Source organism: Gnatocerus cornutus, chromosome 4 (assembly GCF_029298725.1).
Source record: "Gnatocerus cornutus isolate USDA-ARS CGAHR chromosome 4, icGnaCorn1.1, whole genome shotgun sequence".
Taxonomy (NCBI): Eukaryota; Metazoa; Arthropoda; class Insecta; order Coleoptera; family Tenebrionidae; genus Gnatocerus; species Gnatocerus cornutus.
This window is the reverse complement of record NC_142236.1, coordinates 4,002,167-4,021,868: the sequence shown is the minus strand read 5'-3', so window position 1 is coordinate 4,021,868 and position 19,702 is coordinate 4,002,167. Positions and strand designations below refer to the sequence as shown.

Here is a 19,702-nt window from a genome sequence, read left to right as displayed (position 1 = left end):
AGTGAGAAATATGTTTTTACAGACTCCATAGATATCTGACTTGACCAAAAATTACGTCTTTCCAGACCTTTAAACTTTAACGGCTTGTTTTCAGAAGAAGATAAAATCATATAAATATAAATATTTTGAGTGTTGCGTCATATAAGTAAATTTTTACAGCTTTCTTTAAACAAGGAAGATAACAAAATTTAGTTTAAATGTTATTTATCTGACGGTCCGAAAAGTTTCGGTTTACAGACTCCTATTGCTGTTATTCGACAGCAAAAAGTGTAATTTGTCTAAGTAGTGCTAAAACTGTCATTTTACAGACTTTCAGCTTGGTTTAAAGTGTAATTTCTATGGCCAATATGAAAAAGGCCTCTTTACGGACTCTACTGCTAAAATTGGACAGAAATAAGAAGATCTGACGGTTTTGTCGTTCATTTGATTAGTGCGAAATATGCTTTTTTACAGACTCTATAGCTATCAGTAAACTTTATCTGACTAGACCAAAAATTCCATCTTTACCCACTTTTTAACTTTCACAGATTATTTAAAAAAAAAAAAGAAAAAAAAGCTTTTGTAGCAAATATCGTTAATCTGATTAGTCCCTAAATGAATTTCTATAGATTCACTGTTGCTTCATATAAATGCACTTTTAAAGCTCTTTTTGAAGAAGAGAGATAAAGAAATTTAGAATAAAGCAAATCTAATGTATCAGACAGTCCAAAAAAAATGTTTAGAGACTCTATTGCTGGTATTTGATGTAAAAAAAATTAATTTGTCTAAGTTGTCCGAAAAGTGCCATTTTACAGACTCTCAGCTTGGTTTAAAATGTAATTTCAATGGACAGTATAAAAAAAGTCTCTTTACGGACTCATCATGCATTCTAAAGTTTTACAGGAACAAAAGAATGTGACTGTTTTGTTTTGTTTACTTTGAGTTTGTAACTATCAGTGTAGTTTATTTGTCTAGTCCGAAAAATCCTTTCTTACGAACTCTACTGGTTTAAATGTAATACGTAAAATGTAAATTATCTGATTATACCAAAAATTGCGTCTACATTCTAGCTCGTTTTAATGAAGAAGAAAACAATGAGATTGTAGCGAAGTTTGTCTGACTAGTCCGAAAAAATAGTGTCTGAAACAAACATAATTTATCTGACAGTCCGAAAAGCGCCTGTTTCTGTTCTCCGAAGCCCCCGACTTTTATTGTTCTGCCTCAACAAAAATACCCTCGATCCTGCCAACTCGCCGCCCCCGAAAACGACCCTCCCTGCGACGTGAGCGAATTTCCACCCCAACAAAGACAGCGGATTCGGAGACGTCCGCACTAGTTCGTTGAAAATTGCATTTGGATACTGGGTCAGGAGGGTGTATTGATCTCGTCTCGTGCTGCCAGGACGACTTTTCTGATTCAGCATAATTGTGATTAAATCGTGATTTATGATTAGCTTTAATTAATCGCTTCCTCTGATAAAGAAAAACGACCGGAAAACTCCGAGAAGGAAGTGCGTTAATATTTTATAGCGTGTAAACAAGACCGTTAATTTGTGAGGTTGTAAAGTGAGGGAGACACCGAAAAATGACATTTTGAGAACGGGGACCAATGAGGACGCGCGTAATGGCCGCTCGCGCATGCGCGGTGGGTGGCGTGTAATCATTTATACGTATTTAAAAGTCTAGGAAACGGCGATAAATGTTTTATCGTTTGTTTTATTTTCAATAAATGTTTGATTGGTCGTTTTGGTGATGCGTAATAAAATGTTGATTTCTGCGAAGTTGGCGATGACCCTTGCCGGAGTATCGACGTTCTTTCTTTAATCTCCGATTACATGTCAACTTGAACGAAGCAAATAAGATGACAAGGCAAACACGCCACTGTTGTGTTACGAAAAGACCACTCATGGCAAAAGTTGTTTTTTACCAACACGAGTCGGATTTCAGGCGTTTTTTCAGTGTCGTCGTGACGTATTGTTGGATTATTCGCGGAGATAACTGGCGACTTTCCAATTGTCGGGAGTCGTTGGTTTATAAATTACATTTGCCTTAGGAAGAATAAGACACAACGAAAAACAGGAACATAAAAATTGCGGTTCCATCCCGACTGGCTCGATTATACACCAATTTTTCATTCCTAGTCGCAAATCGCTTATTTTATTTATTTAACTCGCTCTAAAACAAATATTTTCTCTCGTGTTTCGTTCTTTTCTAGTTCAAACAAACCGGAGAGAGAATTTAGGACAACTATATATTATTAAAATTACGCCAGAGCGTGTGTTGCGATAATTAAAACGTTGGGCGAGAACTCGTCAAAACGTCCATTCGGCCATCGCATTATTTTAAGCTCTATAAATTTATAAATAGGCGTTCCGCGACTAATTTTAGGTCGCATTCTATTTACGAAGCGACTGGAGATGTCACAACCTGTGAAAAGAAAGGAACGACTCCGATAAGTTGGCTGGGAATTCGAAAAATCAAGCGCGCGGTGAAGGTGACGTCTGACATTTTTCACCCTTTGAGGTTAACTTTGACAGGGCTACCAACGACAAGGCCTTCTTTGGCTCATTTTCCACAATAAACGACTTTCATGTCATTTTTGACTGTTAGGTTAATTTCGGCAGTGCTACCAACGCATAAGGCCCCCTTCGGTTTATTTTTCATAATAAAGGACTCAATGTGTCGTTACAAACTAAGAAAACAAAAAAAAGAACGAATTTTGATGTAATAAGTTGGCTGGGACTTCAAAAAATCAAGCGCGCGGTGAAGAACTGTCAATGAGATGTCATTTTTGACTCTTTGGCGTAATTTTGGCAGTGCTACTACGTACAAGGCCTACTTCAATTCATTTTTCTTAATAAACGACTTATTTTAACGTTCCAACTTGTGAAAAGGCGAAAATGACTCGGTGGAGATCTGTCACTTTGATGTAATATTTAATTCTTTGAGGTTAACTTTGGCAGTGCTACCAACAAACAAGGCCTCCTTCGATACATTTTTCATAATAAACGACTTAATGTGACGTTAAACTTGTGAAAACAAAGAAAAGCACGACTTTTGATCAGCTAAATTGGCTTTAAATTTGAAAAATCAAATGCGTGGTGAAGGACTGTTACTTTAATGTCATTAACACTTATTTTTTTACTAATATTTGTGGTTAATTTTGACAATGCTACCAACGCACAAGACCTCCCTCGGTTTATTTTTCATAAAAAACGACTCAATGTGACGCACAACCTGTGAAAATAAAGAAAAGAACGACTTATGATAAAATAAGTTGGCTGGGAATTCCACAAAACAAGTGCGCCGCGGAAATTTTTCAGTTTGGTGTCTTTTTTGAGTTTTTAAGGTTAACTTGGCAGTACTACCAACGCACAAAGCCTACTTCGATGCATTTTTGTTCATAAACAACTCAGCTTGACGTCACAACTTGTGAAATTAAAGAAAAAAACGACTCTCTGAAGATATAAGTAGGCTGGAATTTCGAAAAATCAAGAGCGCGGTGAATGCTCAACTGTCACTCATTTTTGACCGTTTGAGGTTAACTTAGCAGTGCTATTAACGTACAAGGCTTTCTTTGATTCATTTTCTATTCATTACAACCTGTCAAAACAAAAAAAAGAACGACTTTTGATGATAAGCTGACTGGAAATTTGAAAAATCAAGCGCGCGGTGGAGAACTGTCACTTTGAAGTCATTTTTGAGTCTTTAAAGTTAACTTTAGCAGTGCTACCAACGCATAAGGCCTCCTTCGACACATTTTCTATAATAAACGCCTCATTTTGACGTCCAACCTGTGAAAAGAAAGAAACGATTCTCTGATGAGAAAAGTTGGCATGGAATTCAAAAAATCAAGCGCGCGGTGCAGATCTGTCACTTTGTTTGACTATTGGAGGTCAATTTCAGCATTTTTCAAAACAAAGAAAAGAATGACTTGATGAAATAAGTAGGTACGAATTTCGAAAAATCAAGCGCGCGGTGGAAAACTGTCATTTTTTGAGTTTTAAAGATTCACTTTAGCATTGATACCAACGCATAAGGCCTCCTCCGACACATTTTCCACAGAAAACGACTCATTTTGACGTCACAACCTGTGAAAAGAAAGAAAAAAACGGCTCTCTGACGAGATAAGTAAGCTGGAGTTTCGAAAATCAAGCGCGCAGTGACGGCTGAACTGTCACTTTGACGTCTGCCATTTTTTATTGTTTGACGTTAACTTGGCAGTGCTACCAACGCACAAGGCCTTCTTCGACACATTTTCCATAATAAACGACTCAGTGTGACCTCACAACCTGTGAAAAGAAAGAAACGCCTCTCTGATGAGCAAAGTTGCAGATCTGTCACTTTGATGTCATTTTTGACTTTTTGAGGTCAACTGTGACAGTGCTACCAACGCACAAAGTCTCCTTTGATACATTTTCCATAATAAACGACTCAATTTGGCTGTCCCGCAATGAAAATAAATAATTAAAATCGCGCTCAATTTTTATGACGCTATTGCTATTGCTACCATATGGTCGTAAAGCGTTCGAATTATCATCGTATAAAACCAAAACGACAAGGTTTAAAAGGTGCTTCGCGTGCCAGCCTGCGATTTCCTGCATTTTCCTGCAGTCCTTTGATCCGGGGACTAAACTTCCACGATTGGAATCCTGCTGGGTGTGTAAACCGCACGCGATTTGGGTTGGCAGCAATGAGGGAATGTTGGGGGTTTTACAGAGTTGTGGTGAAGTTTGTTGCAACAAAAATTATCTCGTCAAATCTCCTGGGAAAGTATCGACCGGGTTGTACAACAAATATTTAATTGTCATTGGTCAAAAGGGTTGGGGGTGGATGTAGTTGTGAATGTAAAAGCCCGACAAGGCGGATTTTCCGGTCTAGATCGTGGTAATTTCCGTCGATAATGAATTTTGCGGTTTCCGATGGCTTGCTTAGGTTTCGGGTGAATAAATTGTTACACATGTCGTCGACACGTGACAAAAGTTGGCAGAATTGGAGCAAGATAAAGGTGCCAAATATTTGTCCGAATATGATTCCGGGTGATAAATAAAAACACCGTTGGTAGCCTTGTTTCTGGGGTGGAAAAAGCGACTTGATCAGACGTGTTCAGTGACTTCCGCCATCGATTTCCTGTTTCCCAAAAAAAAGTCTCGTCGTGCGCCGCCCCCGACTCACCAAAATCCTGCCGGTGGTGGTCTGTCCCGAGATGAGTTCTCCCGCCCAGTCCTTGGCCTCCGTCATGAAGGTGCCCTCGAACTCCTGCTTGCCCTGCCTGGCCTGCTTCTGCTCTTTCTGCTTGGGGTCGTTGGGGCCATACTGAACCTCCTTCCTGCAGCATAAGAACGCGAACAACCGCCACACCAAGACGATGAGGAGGCCGGCCAAGAACGTGAAGATGCTGGACAGCAGGAAGCACCAGTATTTCCGCTCCACGAGGCATGGGTCCGGCGTTTCGGTGGTGGAAAGAGGCGGCTCGCTCGCCGCCGCTTCGTCCGTCATCCCGCGCTAGGCGGCATCCACTCACGCCAGCTACCGCACTCACCGCATCAGAAAGAAACGTCCTGGTCGCGGCACAGAGCGCAACTGACGACCGTCCCCCGCTGACGATCATGCGGGAATCAATACGAGAGGACGCCCAGGCGCCGCGCGCCGCGACGCCATCGACGCGGGAAGAACAACGGACGTGGAGCGCGGCCCTGGGGCGCGCCGAGTATATACCTCAAGACCAAACGGGAATAGACCATCTTCAACCAAAACACGGATAATGAGGTTTTTCTTAATTCGGTCGCTAATGAAGTCACATGGACACCGACGCCAACGACGCAGGCTGAGATTTATTTTCGCGCTAGTTGGAACTGCACCTGTTCCACGGAGACGTCGACATAGATGTGACACATTTTAGACGCAAATAGTTTGTTTATTTACACGCATTTTTACAAAACACCGCCAAAGTTTAAGAAAGGACCAGAAGAAGAGCCTTGAGGCACCAAGTCTTCAGCGATCTCAAAAATCGATATATTTTTTTTATTATAAAGGCATTTTATTTCCGGGTTTATTAAATTTGTTTCTGACGTCATTATTTATGTTATTTTTAACTATGATAATTATAAATATTATTGATATTTTAATAATATGTTTCGTGATCATGCAACCAACTATACGCATATACGCAATCATAAGTTTAGTGGAAACTGAAACTCTTTTCCTTTAGGCTTTTTAGGTCTCTTTAGATTCTTTCCTCTCATTATTTATTGAGACGTTTGTACTTTCAATTTTTTTTTACCTTTTAGTCTTTATAAACTTTTTTTAGACTGTAATGATTCTTTTTTTTCTTTGAGCTTCCAAGAAACTCTTTAGAATGTTTTGCACCGTTTTTTAGCCTTTCATTCAAATGTTTTAAGACTTTCGCTAGATTCTTCTTTATATGATTTTCTTGACTTTATATTTAAACTAGTAATTTCTTTTTTTTATAGTTTTTATTTTGACTTTTCATTTGAGCTTTTCCTTTAGACTCTTTCTTTAAATTGTCCTTTTAGAATCTATCTTTAGATCCTTTCTTTAATTTTTTTCTTTTACCCATTTTTATCTTTTTAGACTATTTAAACATTTTTTTAATTTTCCTATTTATTTGTTCACAATTTTTTGTTACTTTTTTGAGTTTTCAATAGATTCTTTTTAGACTTTTTTTTGACCCGCCTTTTACCATTTTTTAGACATTATCTACAAGCTTTTTTCTAATTTTTTTTCAGGCTTGCTTTTTTAAACATTTGTTTAAACTTTTCCTCTAAAGTTTTTCTTAACTTTTTCTTTGCCCTTTTTGATTAGAATTTTAAATTCAGTCCCGCCCAGACTATTTACCCTTTTTTTAATTGTTTTAGACTTTTTTTTCTTTTCTCCTTTATTCCTCCTTTACAGTTTTTAGACTTGTTATTTACATTCTTCCTTCGACTTTTTTAGAGTATTTCTTCAGACTCTTCTTGACTTATATTCATTTGGACTCATTCTCCTTCCGTTTTTTGCTCACTGTTTTTGAAAATCCCGCCACCCAAATCCACAACTCTCGTGGAAACCGAACCCTAAATAACGCCGAATTTGACATAACCCCCTCACCTGTCAAACTGACAGCTAACCTCAAAATCGTTCATCTTCCACAGCCGCTATGACCGAAGATCTGGATCCAAAGTGAGCCCCCCAATACTTCGATTCTTCCACTGTTTTTTTAAGTTCCAGTAAACCCGAAGACGCCGCCCAAGAAAATGCCCCGACGACATCTCCCATGGACGCTGTTTCCAAATCAGACGCCGATAAATCATCGAAAACAAGCGAGCAGCAAAGCAATTGTTACTGGTAATTTTTTGTTTGCTGCCCCCTTGATTTTACTGTTTTAATTTTAGCGGGAAAGAGCGCAATTTGAATATTGTGGAGCTGTTGTGCGCGAATTGTGCGAGGTGGTTTCATGAGTCGTGCATTGGGTACCAATTGGGGAAATTAGTACCTTTCCTGTCAAATTACGTGTTTTTGTGCAAGAATTGCTCGCCTACTGGATTGGAGAGCTTCAAGAAGAGTCAAGCGCGTATGACGGCGATTGTTTTAGGTGCCATAACTTTCAACTGTTTCCAGAGATCACTCAGATGTGCATCACAGCCATCGCGAATTTGCAGCAGGGGAGTAGCAAGGACGGCACCAACAGGATGATTTTCTCGAAGGAAAAGGAAATTATTCCGTACATTGAGTACCATTGGGAGGCTCTGACAACGACGTCGCGACGCGTCACCCAGTCATGGCACGCCACTGTCAACAAAGCGCTGATCAAGGACATCCACGTGTTGTTCGTTTTCGAGGACAACCCAATCAATGGCCAAATGTACGGCTTGATCAACACTGATCTCACTCACATTAAACCCAATTATGAGGCCATGATCAGGGGAGGCACTCTCAAGGTCACTGACATGGGCATCCAGCATGGTAAGGTGGCTGTGGAACCGTTTTTGTATCCCGTCGCTAACCTTGAGTTGGAGAATCGAGCCGCTTAGCACGTCCACGACTGTCTTTTCTTTCGAAAATTGGTACCAAGGCGGCCGTGAAACAATTGAAAAAACGCTTTGACGTAGACTAGGCGACTCGATTTTGCAACCCTTTCCTCTGTCATCGTGTCGGCTGTGAAGCCTAACCTCCAATCTGATTTAAAATGCACCCTCAGCCCCCGTCGCACCCTTCCTATAACAGGTGGCTGTGTTCTCATGTTCATTTGTTTCATAATGGCGAGGATTAAAGTGATAGGGCTGAGACCTTGTAAGTTGTCCCTGATAAGATAAGATAATCTGTTATCCTTTTATAATGGCAGTTCCAGTTGCCGGTGGGGTGAAGTCTCGGAGTGCTAAAAGGAAGTTTCCTGGTGACATCAGTGGCGGGAGTAAAAAGGGACGTGGGGTGGATTTGGGGGCCCCCAAGCTACCGGCTCATGGATATCCACTTGATCACCCTTTTAATAAAGATGGGTACAGGTATTTGTTGGCGGAGCCCGATCCACATGCCCCCTATAGACAGGAGTTCGATGAGAGCTCAGATTGGGCAGGGAAACCCATTCCTGGCTGGCTGTACAGGACTTTGATACCCGGGACTGTTTTACTGGCGTTGCATGATAGGGCCCCCCAACTGAAGATCTCGGAGGATCGACTGGCAGCGACGGGGGACAAGGGATACGCGACAGTTAGGGCTACACACGGTAAACGTCAAAACAGCCCCAAAACGAACTCTATTGTGGGTTTCCAGGGGTAACAAAAGGTACGTGGTACTGGGAGGCGACCATTGAAGAAATGCCCGAGAGCACCGCCACCAGAATGGGTTGGGGCCAAGACTACGCCAACCTCCAAGCCCCCTTGGGCTACGATAAGTTTGGATACTCCTGGCGCTCGCGCAAGGGGACACGTTTCCACGAATCCGCAGGCAAACACTACAGCCCCGGTTATGGCGAAGGCGACACTCTCGGTTTCATGATCGTGATGCCCCAAAACATCACCACGAAACTCGTCCCCAACACGTACAAAGACAGAGTGAGCGCCCTTTTCAAACCCGCGCCAAAACCTCACAGTTTCATTGCAGCCACTGGTGAAATTCAAGAGTCATCTGTACTACGAAGACAAAGACAACGTCCCCGAACGCCTCAAATCCCTGCGCCCCCTTGCAGGGAGCAAAATCCTGTTTTTCAAAAACGGGGAATGCCAAGGGGTCGCTTTCAACAACATCTATCAAGGGACGTACTACCCCACGATCTCCATCCACAAAAGCGCGACGGTTTCCGTGAACTTCGGCCCCAATTTCAAGTGCCCCCCTGGCCCCGAATACGATTATAAAGGAGTAAGAGCGAGTTCCCCACACGACTTTTTCTACGCACTTGTTTTAGTTGCATCTCAAAGCGGAGGAGGCCATCTGCGAGCAGACTCTTGCAGACATCATGTATCTCACCGAAAACGAGGGCAAACTGCGCCTCGACAGCTTCGTCTTGTGACAATAATGAACTTTTTTTGTTACTTTTATTAAGTTCGGATTGTACAATTAAGTCCCGTAATCTCGAAACGTGCTTTATTTACCGAAGCCCCCTAGACAATTAGGGCTAGGCTCCACTTTCTGCTCGGGGGACCACTGCTGGGGGGTTTTCGCCACAATGGAGAGGGCGTGGACGCCGGTTTGAAGCTCCTCTTTCAAGATTTCGTTGACCAGTCGGTGTCTCTGGGGGGGTACAATACAGGGGGTGACTACAGGGGCGGATTTATAGTACCTTAATTAGGGGGAGGTCCGTGAATTTGTCGGAGACCACCACGACTTTGAAATGAGTCTCGGAGCCTTTGGGGACGTTGTGCATGTAAGATTCATTGATGATTTCCAAGTGAGCCGTTTCTAGTTGTTTTGACAACTTGTCACGGATTGAGGACTCCACAGGGGGCACAACTTGAGACATGTTGGAGAGGGTCGCTCTGACATAACCTACAAAACTGAGTTAGTAAAAATGGGGTTGAGGCGCTCCTACCTGATAAAGGGCCACGTAAGATGGCGCGTGCTGCCGGAAACTGACTCAATTTCATCCGGACTGTGGAGAAAACCCTCAAAATGATCTCATTTATGATAAACACTACAGATACCTGTATTACCGGCAAGTGATCTAACCTCAAATAAAACTTTGGGGTACAAAAATACGTCTTTATTCCCACAAAATGGTATTTACAGGGTCATTTGCACAAATCCCGGCCTTTCCTCTTGAAGCCCGAGTACTTTTGGTCCACCGAAAGCGCCGATAAGCTCTTACTTTCGCGTCTGGGGGTCGCTGAAATCGAACGAAGACTGTTTTCGATAGGTGGCAGCACCAGCGTGTGTTTTAAAATCCCTTTTGGCGCCCCATTTCGGATCCCTTTGACTTTCAAAAAGGGCAGAGACTCGTACTCTTCGTCTTTGAGCCACTTCGACGAGGAAATCTCCGAAGAAATAAGCGACCTTGAGGAGGACTGTCTCCGGTTTAGCCGCGGGGCCAAAGGCGCCACTTTCAAATAACTATCAACGTCCAAACCATTCACGATGATTTCCGGCGAGTTTTTCTCATAGATCACAGTCTCTTCAGGATGGACAGCGAGCGTCTCGCTGTGGTAACTAAGGGGGCTCGAGTGTGTCACCGCGGTGGTCCCCACTGCGGTTCCTACAACACTGTGGGGGCTTCAGTTAGTGCGATTTAAACCCAGCGTTACCTCAAGTTGGGGAAGAATTCCATCCACTCTTCATACTCTTCCTTGTCGTAGTGGTCGGGAATGGGCTCTTCGCCCCGCAGGACACGATCCATGCGGTCCAACTCATCGCGGACTTTCTTGGAGGCTTCACTTTTGTACTCCTCGCCCCAACTAAGCGAACTGGAGGAGCTCTTACTCCCGAAGTCGTGGACATCGGCGAGAATCAAATCGGAGTCGTCGCTCGAAGCGGCGACTTCCTCGCCGAAGTAGTCATTTCTGCACGCGGGGTGTCTCAAAAGACTGAGGTGCTCCAAGGGGACGCGGATGTTACGGTTCCTCTTCATCGGAACCTGGGGGGCACACCGAGGTTGACATTTGACAGCTGTCAACAAACCAAAAAAAGTGTTCAAACCGGTTTTGACGTGGTCACAGTTGCTATCGTACCTGTAAACCTGCGATTGATGGATTATTAATATTAAATTATTAATTGTTCGTGACGGAGATTGGAGGGGATAATCCCAGGACACGATCTGTCACTAGTGTCACTCGTCATCTTTCATTGCGATTTTCTCGGAGATAAGCGCGAGATAAGACTGACGGGCTCGTTTTCACGTTACGTGTAGATAAGAGTTCGCGCGGATCGCGTTTTTGGGGGTCAAAAGGGCTGAATTAACTACGCACTTTCATTTTTCTGGGGCTTTTCGCGTCGTCAAGTTGCGCAGTTGGTAGCGCGTGTGTCACATCACCCTTCAAGTGCCAACAGCAGTCCCGTTGACTGGTAAACTTTGAACCAGGCCCAAAAATTAAATAAATCTCACATAACTCAACGCTCTCCACGTCTAATTACTCACTAATTAAAGGTAGGTGACCTTTGAGCCCGAAAATCCCCAAAATCCGAACACCCCCACTTGTCCCCAGGTCTGTCAAATTGTCTCGTGCATGTTATTATTAATTCACCTAAAAGTGGCTCGCTTTGTGAATCAGCTGAGTCACAAGAACGTCAAGGTTATCATTGTTGTTTCTTTTTTACAGAAAAATGTTTATTTGGGACTGGTTTACGGGCGTTCTGGGATATCTAGGTGAGTCAATTCCCGTTTTATTTCTGTGAATTTTGTTTGTCAAAGGTTTCAAAAATAAAGGGCGATATTTAGTCTTCGGTCTGGCCAACTCTGGCAAGGCTAGTTTGCTCAGGCTCCTATCAGAGGAGCGTTTAATTGAAGCCCTACCATACCATGGGGGTGAGTTACTAATCAGTTCTGTTTAGGGCTATGGAAGAAGTCGGGCAAGCTGCTCTTCCTAGGGCTCGACAATGCCGGAAAGACTACTTTGTTGCACATGCTCAAGGATGACAGGCTAGCGCAGCATCTTCCAACTTTGCATCCCAGTAAGACTAACATTCTACTAAAAAGGGGAGGGTCGTACAGTCACGTGGCGTTAACCCCCGGCTCTCATTGGTCACTTCCTCCACTCTCAACCAACCACGTCGCTGCGTTTACCCACGTGACTACGCGCTGCCACGTGGTTGGCTCACTATTATCATTGTCTTGTCGTATTTTAAGCGGCATTGAATGATAATGGATTTTCCATATTATTCGCTTCATAATGACAATCGCTAATAAAAACGCAGCGTAATCACGACTTTCCCCAACTCATCGCAAATATAATTATCAGCTACTTAACGTTATCTCGAACGACCTTTAAGAGATTTCTAACAATTACAAATTACAGCGTCAGAGGAGTTGTCGATCGGAAACATGCGATTTACGACGTTTGATCTAGGTGGCCACTCTCAAGGTAAACAATTGGGTTTGACACCACAGCCTACTCAAAAAAACAATTGCAGCGCGACGCGTCTGGAAGGATTACTTCCCGGCTGTGGACGCCATCGTGTTTCTCGTCGACGCAAACGACCGGGATAGATTCCTGGAGAGTAAACAGGAACTGGTGTCGCTTCTTTCAGACGAGACTCTGTCAACTTGTCCTGTACTTATCCTGGGGAATAAGATCGATCTCCCTGGAGCGGCGTCGGAGGACGAGCTCAGAATATACTACGATTTGTACGGACAGTCCACTGGAAAGGTGTGATCCCCACTCTTATATCGAGTTGCGTACATGGTTTTTTCCAGGGAAAGGTGCCTCGTTCGGAGCTATCAGCGCGCCCTCTAGAGTTGTTCATGTGTTCTATCCTCAAGAGACAAGGTTACGGTGAAGGGTTCCGTTGGCTAGCACAGTACATCGACTGAGCATTCAGTTGTCGATCGGTGTGAACGGACTGTTTATATACTTGTGAATTTGTATAACGATAAGGTTATAAAAAATGTTACGAACGGTTACGGGTAATTGTATTTATACTTTGTTTCAGTCCTGTCAACGCGTGTTTTGTCTAAACAAAAAATAATGTAGGTGTCTATGGTACCCGTGACCGGTTTCGTATCGTTTTTTGTTTTTTCGATACAACGTGTCCACTCTCTAAGTGAATGTTTCATTTTGGTTTTTAGATAACTTGTTTCATGTTTGAGATCACCGCAAAGTAGGAAATTTTCAAAATACGGCACTGGTTGCTAAATGCGATGGTTTGGTGTAAATTATTTAAATCAATTCAGATTCAATATTTTTTGTTGAATAATAAAACCGCTTTGTATTACTCTCGGAGTTTGCCTACCACCCGCCATGACAGTCACGTGACGCTCCTACGCCTGGCGGAAATCTCACCACTTTCGTTAAAAATGTTTATTTTACACCTTTATACAGAAACAATCACAGTTTGTGCTTCAATTCTTGATCTTCAGGGAGTTTGTCGAAGTGACTTTCAACCAACGCCGCAGGGACGTCGGGCAGCGTCGGAGGGTTCCATTTCGGTTTCTGGTCTTTGTCGATCAAAAGAGCCCGCACCCCTACAAAAAACCGTCGTTTTAATTACGAATTTTTATTTCGACCCCCCTAGTTCTCCACCCATGGTTTCTGGGCCCACCAATGACAATCATCTCTCACCACGTGATTCGCTCTGATTGGTGGAGATTTTTCGAATCTGACGTTTGAGGTTATGCTAATGGGCCCCCTTACCTTCGTAAAAGTCCTTGTTTGAGAGACAGCCCACGGCAAGGCGGTACTCCATCTGGAGGCACTCTTCCAAGGTCATTTTAACCCCATGCTCCAACTGTCTGAATGTCACTTTCATGCTAGTTGGTGACATTTTCCCCAAGAGCGCCAGCGTGTCTTGAGCGAATTGGGAGCCTTCTTTCTCCAAGTTGGTAACGATTTCTTCCACGGAGCCCCCGTTGAAACAGCGATCGATTTGGGGGGCGACAGCCTCCAAACTGAATTCGGGGGTGTCTTTCACTGAGTACTTCAGGAGGGTTGCATCTATGGCTTTCCTGTCGTCGCATTTCAACAAATCTTGTTCTAAAGCGTCCAGATTCTTGCTTTCGATGTAGTGGGTGGCCACCCCCGCTTTGAGGATGTCGGCGCCTTTGAGCCTGTACCCCGTGAGCGCCAGGAATAGCCCCAATTTCCCTTTCAAACGGGGAAGAAAATACGAGCCCCCAACATCGGGGAAGAGCCCGATTTGCGTCTCCGGCATCGCAAAAAGCGACCTTTCCGTAGCCACACGGTAGGGACCGTGCACCGACAGCCCCACGCCGCCCCCCATGACAATCCCATCGATTAGAGCGACGTACGGAATTTTATAAGCCCCAATTAACCCATCGGTCATGTACTCTTGTTTGAAGAAAATTTGCCCCATTTTATCCCCTTTCATCCCGGCGAGGGCCACGGATTTCACGTCGCCCCCGGCACAGAAGGCTTTGCCCCCCGCGCCTTTTATAATGACGAGGTTTTTCTCGCGTTCCCACGCCACGAGTTTGGGGTACAATTTCTGAACCATCGAGAGATTCAAAGCGTTCAGGGCTTTGGGGCGGTTGAGGGTAATTACCCCTTTATTCCCAAACTCTTGAAAGAGCACATCGTCGGCGGCGGCGGTTGACATCGCGCGGAGTAGTCTGGGGGCGGCGAGAAGACAACGGAAGTTTGAGGTTACGAGCAGCTTTTTCTGGAACGGAAATTACGCTTATCATCGTGATAAAATAAAAAACGGGCAATTACCAGCACCATTTTGAGGTTATGTAGGGCAAAGTTCGCTCGTGATTATTATTCAATGATCAAGGTTTTTATAATATTCTTTGGATTAGCGATAAAGACCGATTTTACGGACTGTCAGATTCTCAGATCTTTTTGATATCGCTGTCAAGGACGTTCCCAGGGGGACAAAAAACGAAAAATCGGTGAATTACCTCGACTTTTGGGGCCCTGGGTGGTTGTTATTGGTTCACTATGTATATTTTTAGAGCGCAACATAACCTATATTTTTATTTATCTGTGCTAGTTTAAAAGTGGCGAAGATAAGAGAACCACAAGGGGGCTCAAGGATAAGCAAATATGGAGTCCTCTCAGTTTTTTGTGAATAATTTGGGTAGTTTCAAATGTGAGGTTATGCGACCAACCATACACGGAGTGCGGGCACTACCGCCTGTAAAGTATGCAACCTTTCACTCTGGAGGATCAACAAACCGTTTTGTTCACGCCCCTCGTACTATTAACAATGTTGCATGTAAAAAAACGAGGTTACTTAAAGTTATTAATAATAAAATAGTGTATATTGGGTTGCGGGAAAATCAAATGGTTAACGGTGGATAAAAATTAATGCTTTTTGATGGGTTTTAGGCCTTTTTCGGTTGTTTGCTTTTGGGCTAAATTAAAATAAAATAAAAAACAGCCAAATTTGTAAGATTCTGCCTTGTTTTTTAAGACGCCAAATGCCCTTGTCCAGAAGTAACATTTTACTATCCACTCATGTTATACAAGGTGTTTATAAATGTTTCTAGCATCAAGCGTGGCTTTGGAATTCCTGTCGTACACTATTTTGCCGCTTTGTTTTCATGGTGAATATAACTATCAGCAAAATTATTTATAATGTTAGTTACTTCAATGACGTTTTAGTTACGGTTTTGTGCCCAAGTTTTCGATTTTGAGGTTTTAAACTACAACTAGAACAGTTTATTTCTTAAAACTTACTTTGCTTCATGTTTGAGGTTAACTGCAAATGTCAGTTGACAAATCTAAACCCACATTTGTAATGAACGGCAAATTTCTTTGACATTTCATAGCCACCCTTGATGCTAGAAACATTTATAAACACCTTGTACATAAATATCCAGCCAATCAATGAAAAGAACCGATCGTGTTGGTTGCTTAGACCCAAGGTTACTAAAATTAACAGGTTTGCTACAAAGTTTTGAGCCAATAGAAACAGGCCTTTCGAACTGGCGCGAATACGTCATCGGAAAGCACTTTTAAACTCCGATTCAATTTTTTCATTGCTAATATTATTTAAAATAGCAATGTTTTACACGCTCATGTTTCTACAAGAACTTTGTTAAACAATAATGGCGATCAACAATGTTTTTACACTGCAGAACAATTGACAGAACTTTCTTGTGACGTCATTTATTGTCGCATGTACCTAGCAACCAAAAGGGGGTGGAGTTTCAGCCTTAGTAACGAGCAAACCTGTTTAATTTAGGAACCTTGGCTTAGACCCGTTTTTTGTTATAAAAACTAGTCTGATAAGAACAACGCGAACCAATGAACGCATTCTTTTTTGTGGAGTAAGGCGATGTGATTAAAATTCTTCGATTTTTCGTTGAAAGAATTTTTGTAGGCGCCAAATTTAAAATAAGGCTCTGTGATTGGTCGTTCAGTATACGAACGAAAATATTTTCTCTATATCTTTATTTCATTTTAAATAAACTCTATTTTAATCTCAAAACCGCCTTTTCCTTGGCCCCAAATCTAAGATCCTTCAGTGGTACCCCATTAACGTCAGTCGTAAAAACCGTCTCTTTGTAAGTACCAGGTCTACCAACTTCAGGTTGCTTGACAATGTCTCTGCGAACGACTTTTTCAACGACCAGTTCGTAATCCCCATTACCATCAATGGTACTAGAAAAAACTGGTACTTTTGGTTCTAAAACCCATCATGGTACTTACCTCCACGTTATACTGTCACCACTAACATCAACAGTGATGTAGTTATAATCTGAAGCGTCGCGGTACTTGAAACTCAGACCATCATCAAGATAGACCATACCATGGGCAGTACCATTCTAAAAAAATGATCAGAAAGGTTCTGAAGGAGTCAATTTACCTCATCAAGAGTGTAGTGAAGAGTGTAAGGATCTTCAGTCATTTCTGCGGTGTTCAGTCGTACCGTATCCTTCCTGACTATGATGGCACCACTTCTGTAATACACTGGAATCTGTAACACGCGTTGTGGTAAAAGCAACAGTACGAAGACAATAGTACCGTTTCTCTAGTAACAGGAATGTTGACAAATCCACTCCCTTGATGCACCTCTTCATTGTTAACACCAATCCAAGTTACGTGCGAACCTCCTGGGAAATAAACATCGACGTTGTCAACATCCGGTTCGGCGATAGCACGCACCAAAATGTCGCTTCCTGCAAAAGAAAGTAGTACCAAACTACAACTAATATTGTCGCCTCACCGACTAAAAGCTGGTTGTCAATCTTGTAACCATCAGTTTCTTCAGGGTACTGGTAGAACAGAGGTCTGATGACAGGCTCTCCAGTTCTTGTGTGTTCATAGAACAACGTGTACCACACCGGAATGTGTTGGTACCGAGTCTGGATGGCACCACGAATAACAGCTTGAGTTTCTTCGCCGCGAAGATAAGGTTCCCGTCTTTCAGTGTTTTTCTCTGAGTGGGCTCGATAGAATGGTAACCAAGCGCCAGCGAGGTACCACCGCTCAAACAGAGCATCATCTGGGTTCAAAAAGAATCCTCCAACGTCAGCACCACAGAATACAAGCCCGAGGATGTTAGCATTTAGGCATTCTTGGACAGCAGCTAAGAGGTACGGCCACTCGCCGCGGTTGTCTCCAGTCCAGAAAGCCGCGTATCTTTGAGAACCAGCGAAGTGGGAGCGGGTGAGGACGAAAGGGCGGCGCTCGCCGTTGTCGCGGTTAAGCAGACCTTGATGAGTGGCCATGGTCTAGAAACTAACCCTGAGGACCCTTCAAGTTTTGTTCTGTACTTACATGAAGAAACCCGTAGATGTTGTGAATCTCTCTATGTCGGACGTTACCAATATGAAGACTGTCCGCTGGTAGCGTCATCTCCAACGAGTTGTCAAAGACAGAAGGTTCGTTCATGTCGTTCCAAATCCCTCCAATTGTCTCTGTGGATGCCTCAAAGTTATCATAAGAATACATGCTCGCGTAGAAATCTCTAGCTGCAGGATTCAAGAAGTCCATGTAGCTGCTCAGACCCGGCCAACACTGTCCTTGAAAGACAGAACCATCGGCGTTCTTCACGAAAAGATCGTTGGCAAGAGCTCCATCGTACACGTTATAACCAGATTCTACCTTAATATGAGGATCTATGATAGTTACCAACTTCTTGTTGGTACTCGCGAGGGTGTCCTGCAAGTCAACGGGATCAGGGAACGTGTCGCGGTTCCACGTGAAGTACTTGAAACCATTAGTGTAGTCTATATCCAACCAAATTGCATCCAACGGAAAATTATTGTCGTCAAAACCAGAAGCAACACCTCTGACATCATCAGCGGTACCGTAGCTATAGCGAGACTGGTGGTACCCAAGCGTCCACAGCTGAGGCAAGTGTGCAACTCCGGTGAGAGTCGTGTACTGACGCACCACATCTGCTGGTGTCGGTCCCAAGAGAACAAACAGATCTAGAGAACCAGTTTCGACCATGAAGTACGCGGAACCACCGTTTTCGTTCTTTGTTTCGATCCACTGCTCCGCTGCGTTGTGCAAGAAGACTCCTGAGGTGGAGGAAGGACTGGTGGCACAGTCAGTTATGTAACCAAGAGAGTGAGGTACTCACCTATGGCCATAGAGTACAGGCACGGCTCCATACAGAGCCATAGTCGAGTTAAGTTCATAGTTGGCAACATCGGAGTTCTTGAGGCGGTACGGATCGGGACCATCAGGTCCTGTGGTCTCCAAAGCCAAAGTGTCACAGTGTTCGTGGATCCCGAAGAGTTGAACACTGTCAGGGAACGTCACTCCGAAGGTGAAGGGGGCGTTCACGTCGTTCTACAACAATTCTAGTAGTAGTTCTAGTAGTACCTTCACCAACTTACTTGTGAAAAAAACAGGCGATTACCCTCGAAGATAATTTCCGAAGCTCCATTTGCGAAGACAATTTTGAACGGTGAGAAGAAAACATTTGCGGAGTTACCGTTTTCGGTGACCACTGAGAAAGAGGTGTCATCACCTCCCTCTGACGAGAAACTAAAATAACTTGAGTTTGATCCCGTTAGTACCAAATTAGACCTACTCTTGTCCCTGTGGCTCTCCATCAAGAACATCCTGCAACTCGTATCGCGCGGAGTCCACTTCTTTGATTTTCAACCGGAAGGTGCTTTGTTGCAATCCTGTCACACTCACAGCAAGACGTGGACCTTCGCTGGATTCTATTTCGAACGACAAGACGTTAGGGTCGTGTTGAATGGTACTAGAATCCACGCTGTAGTCATCAGAAGGGGTACGACCTCTCAGATTGCTAAAATTACGATCACAGTTTCGAAAACGGAGACTTAAACTATAGTACCTGCAGAAATCTACTCTGGAACAGTCTTTGAAGGTACCATGGTCGGCAGCTCTGATGAGAGTCACCACGGAAAGAAACGCAAAGTACCTGAAACTAGGATTAGTACTACCGCAGTACCGTCTTCAATACTTACTTGATCGACATTTTTTAACCAGTGGCTATTGTTGTTGGAATTGTTGCTTTATATGAAGTAGCTACTTGAGATATCGAGGATTTAAGACAATCTATTTATGGTTTGGAAAAATTTGGTACATTTGCCTATCAACAAACACAACTTTTTATTGCCAAAAGCTCATTTCATTCTGTTTGTTTATATTTCGACACAAAAACACTCAAATTTCTTTCGAAATTTT

At 43.2% G+C, this 19,702-nt stretch overlaps 7 protein-coding genes across 14 annotated transcripts in view; 2 read left to right on the top strand and 5 right to left on the bottom strand.

Moving 5' to 3' along the window:
- The window catches only part of slo (calcium-activated potassium channel slo), a 32,565-nt gene extending 26,990 nt beyond the window's left edge, over window positions 1-5,575 (bottom strand). For all 4 annotated transcript variants that reach the window (XM_088034418.1, XM_088034419.1, XM_088034417.1 and 1 more), the window contains exon 1: window positions 5,154-5,575. In XM_088034418.1, the coding sequence (XP_087890544.1) occupies window positions 5,154-5,477 (324 nt within the window). In that variant the 5' untranslated portion in view covers window positions 5,478-5,575. The remainder of the gene's footprint in view (window positions 1-5,153) is intronic.
- A 1,480-nt stretch (window positions 5,576-7,055) lies between these two features.
- Window positions 7,056-9,554, top strand: ash2 (Set1/Ash2 histone methyltransferase complex subunit ash2). Of its 3 annotated transcripts, none has more exons than XM_088034812.1 (8): window positions 7,056-7,160; window positions 7,203-7,325; window positions 7,373-7,551; window positions 7,599-7,943; window positions 8,329-8,703; window positions 8,751-9,031; window positions 9,081-9,335; window positions 9,382-9,554. In XM_088034812.1, the coding sequence occupies exons 1-8, from the start codon at window positions 7,138-7,140 to the stop codon at window positions 9,484-9,486; spliced, it is 1,686 nt and encodes a 561-aa protein (XP_087890938.1). In that variant the 5' UTR covers window positions 7,056-7,137; the 3' UTR covers window positions 9,487-9,554. The 3 variants fall into 3 exon arrangements, with proteins under 3 accessions (XP_087890938.1, XP_087890937.1, XP_087890939.1); XM_088034811.1 differs by having other exon boundaries at window positions 8,323-8,703; XM_088034813.1 differs by lacking the exons at window positions 7,056-7,160; window positions 7,203-7,325; window positions 7,373-7,551; window positions 7,599-7,943 and adding an exon at window positions 8,083-8,270 and having other exon boundaries at window positions 8,323-8,703.
- On the bottom strand, window positions 9,495-10,060 carry LOC148176125 (bolA-like protein DDB_G0274169). The gene is made up of 3 exons (XM_088034819.1): window positions 10,006-10,060; window positions 9,757-9,962; window positions 9,495-9,707 (listed from the first exon to the last, which is right to left on the bottom strand). Exons 1-3 carry the CDS (start codon window positions 10,058-10,060, stop codon window positions 9,561-9,563), a joined length of 408 nt encoding a protein of 135 aa, XP_087890945.1. The 3' UTR covers window positions 9,495-9,560.
- A 101-nt stretch (window positions 10,061-10,161) lies between these two features.
- LOC148176124 (uncharacterized) lies at window positions 10,162-11,127 on the bottom strand. Its single transcript, XM_088034820.1, has 2 exons — window positions 10,715-11,127; window positions 10,162-10,673 (listed from the first exon to the last, which is right to left on the bottom strand). The coding sequence occupies exons 1-2, from the start codon at window positions 11,035-11,037 to the stop codon at window positions 10,205-10,207; spliced, it is 792 nt and encodes a 263-aa protein (XP_087890946.1). The 5' UTR covers window positions 11,038-11,127; the 3' UTR covers window positions 10,162-10,204.
- A 46-nt stretch (window positions 11,128-11,173) lies between these two features.
- Window positions 11,174-13,337, top strand: Sar1 (Secretion-associated Ras-related 1). The gene is made up of 6 exons (XM_088034817.1): window positions 11,174-11,553; window positions 11,726-11,772; window positions 11,958-12,077; window positions 12,422-12,487; window positions 12,537-12,772; window positions 12,820-13,337. Exons 2-6 carry the CDS (start codon window positions 11,730-11,732, stop codon window positions 12,934-12,936), a joined length of 582 nt encoding a protein of 193 aa, XP_087890943.1. The 5' UTR covers window positions 11,174-11,553; window positions 11,726-11,729; the 3' UTR covers window positions 12,937-13,337.
- Window positions 13,338-13,408: 71 nt separating this feature from the next.
- Hibch (3-hydroxyisobutyryl-CoA hydrolase) lies at window positions 13,409-15,210 on the bottom strand. Of its 3 annotated transcripts, none has more exons than XM_088034816.1 (3): window positions 14,983-15,210; window positions 13,757-14,741; window positions 13,409-13,587 (listed from the first exon to the last, which is right to left on the bottom strand). In XM_088034816.1, the coding sequence occupies exons 2-3, from the start codon at window positions 14,676-14,678 to the stop codon at window positions 13,451-13,453; spliced, it is 1,059 nt and encodes a 352-aa protein (XP_087890942.1). In that variant the 5' UTR covers window positions 14,679-14,741; window positions 14,983-15,210; the 3' UTR covers window positions 13,409-13,450. The 3 variants fall into 3 exon arrangements, with proteins under 3 accessions (XP_087890942.1, XP_087890940.1, XP_087890941.1); XM_088034814.1 differs by lacking the exon at window positions 14,983-15,210 and adding an exon at window positions 14,795-14,965; XM_088034815.1 differs by lacking the exon at window positions 14,983-15,210 and adding an exon at window positions 14,801-14,965.
- Window positions 15,211-16,465: 1,255 nt separating this feature from the next.
- On the bottom strand, window positions 16,466-19,587 carry LOC148176121 (neutral alpha-glucosidase C-like). The gene is made up of 11 exons (XM_088034810.1): window positions 19,483-19,587; window positions 19,350-19,436; window positions 19,077-19,301; window positions 18,880-19,030; window positions 18,621-18,832; window positions 17,810-18,575; window positions 17,256-17,763; window positions 17,054-17,208; window positions 16,896-17,006; window positions 16,739-16,854; window positions 16,466-16,690 (listed from the first exon to the last, which is right to left on the bottom strand). The coding sequence occupies exons 1-11, from the start codon at window positions 19,491-19,493 to the stop codon at window positions 16,501-16,503; spliced, it is 2,532 nt and encodes an 843-aa protein (XP_087890936.1). The 5' UTR covers window positions 19,494-19,587; the 3' UTR covers window positions 16,466-16,500.
- Window positions 19,588-19,702: the final 115 nt, after the last annotated feature.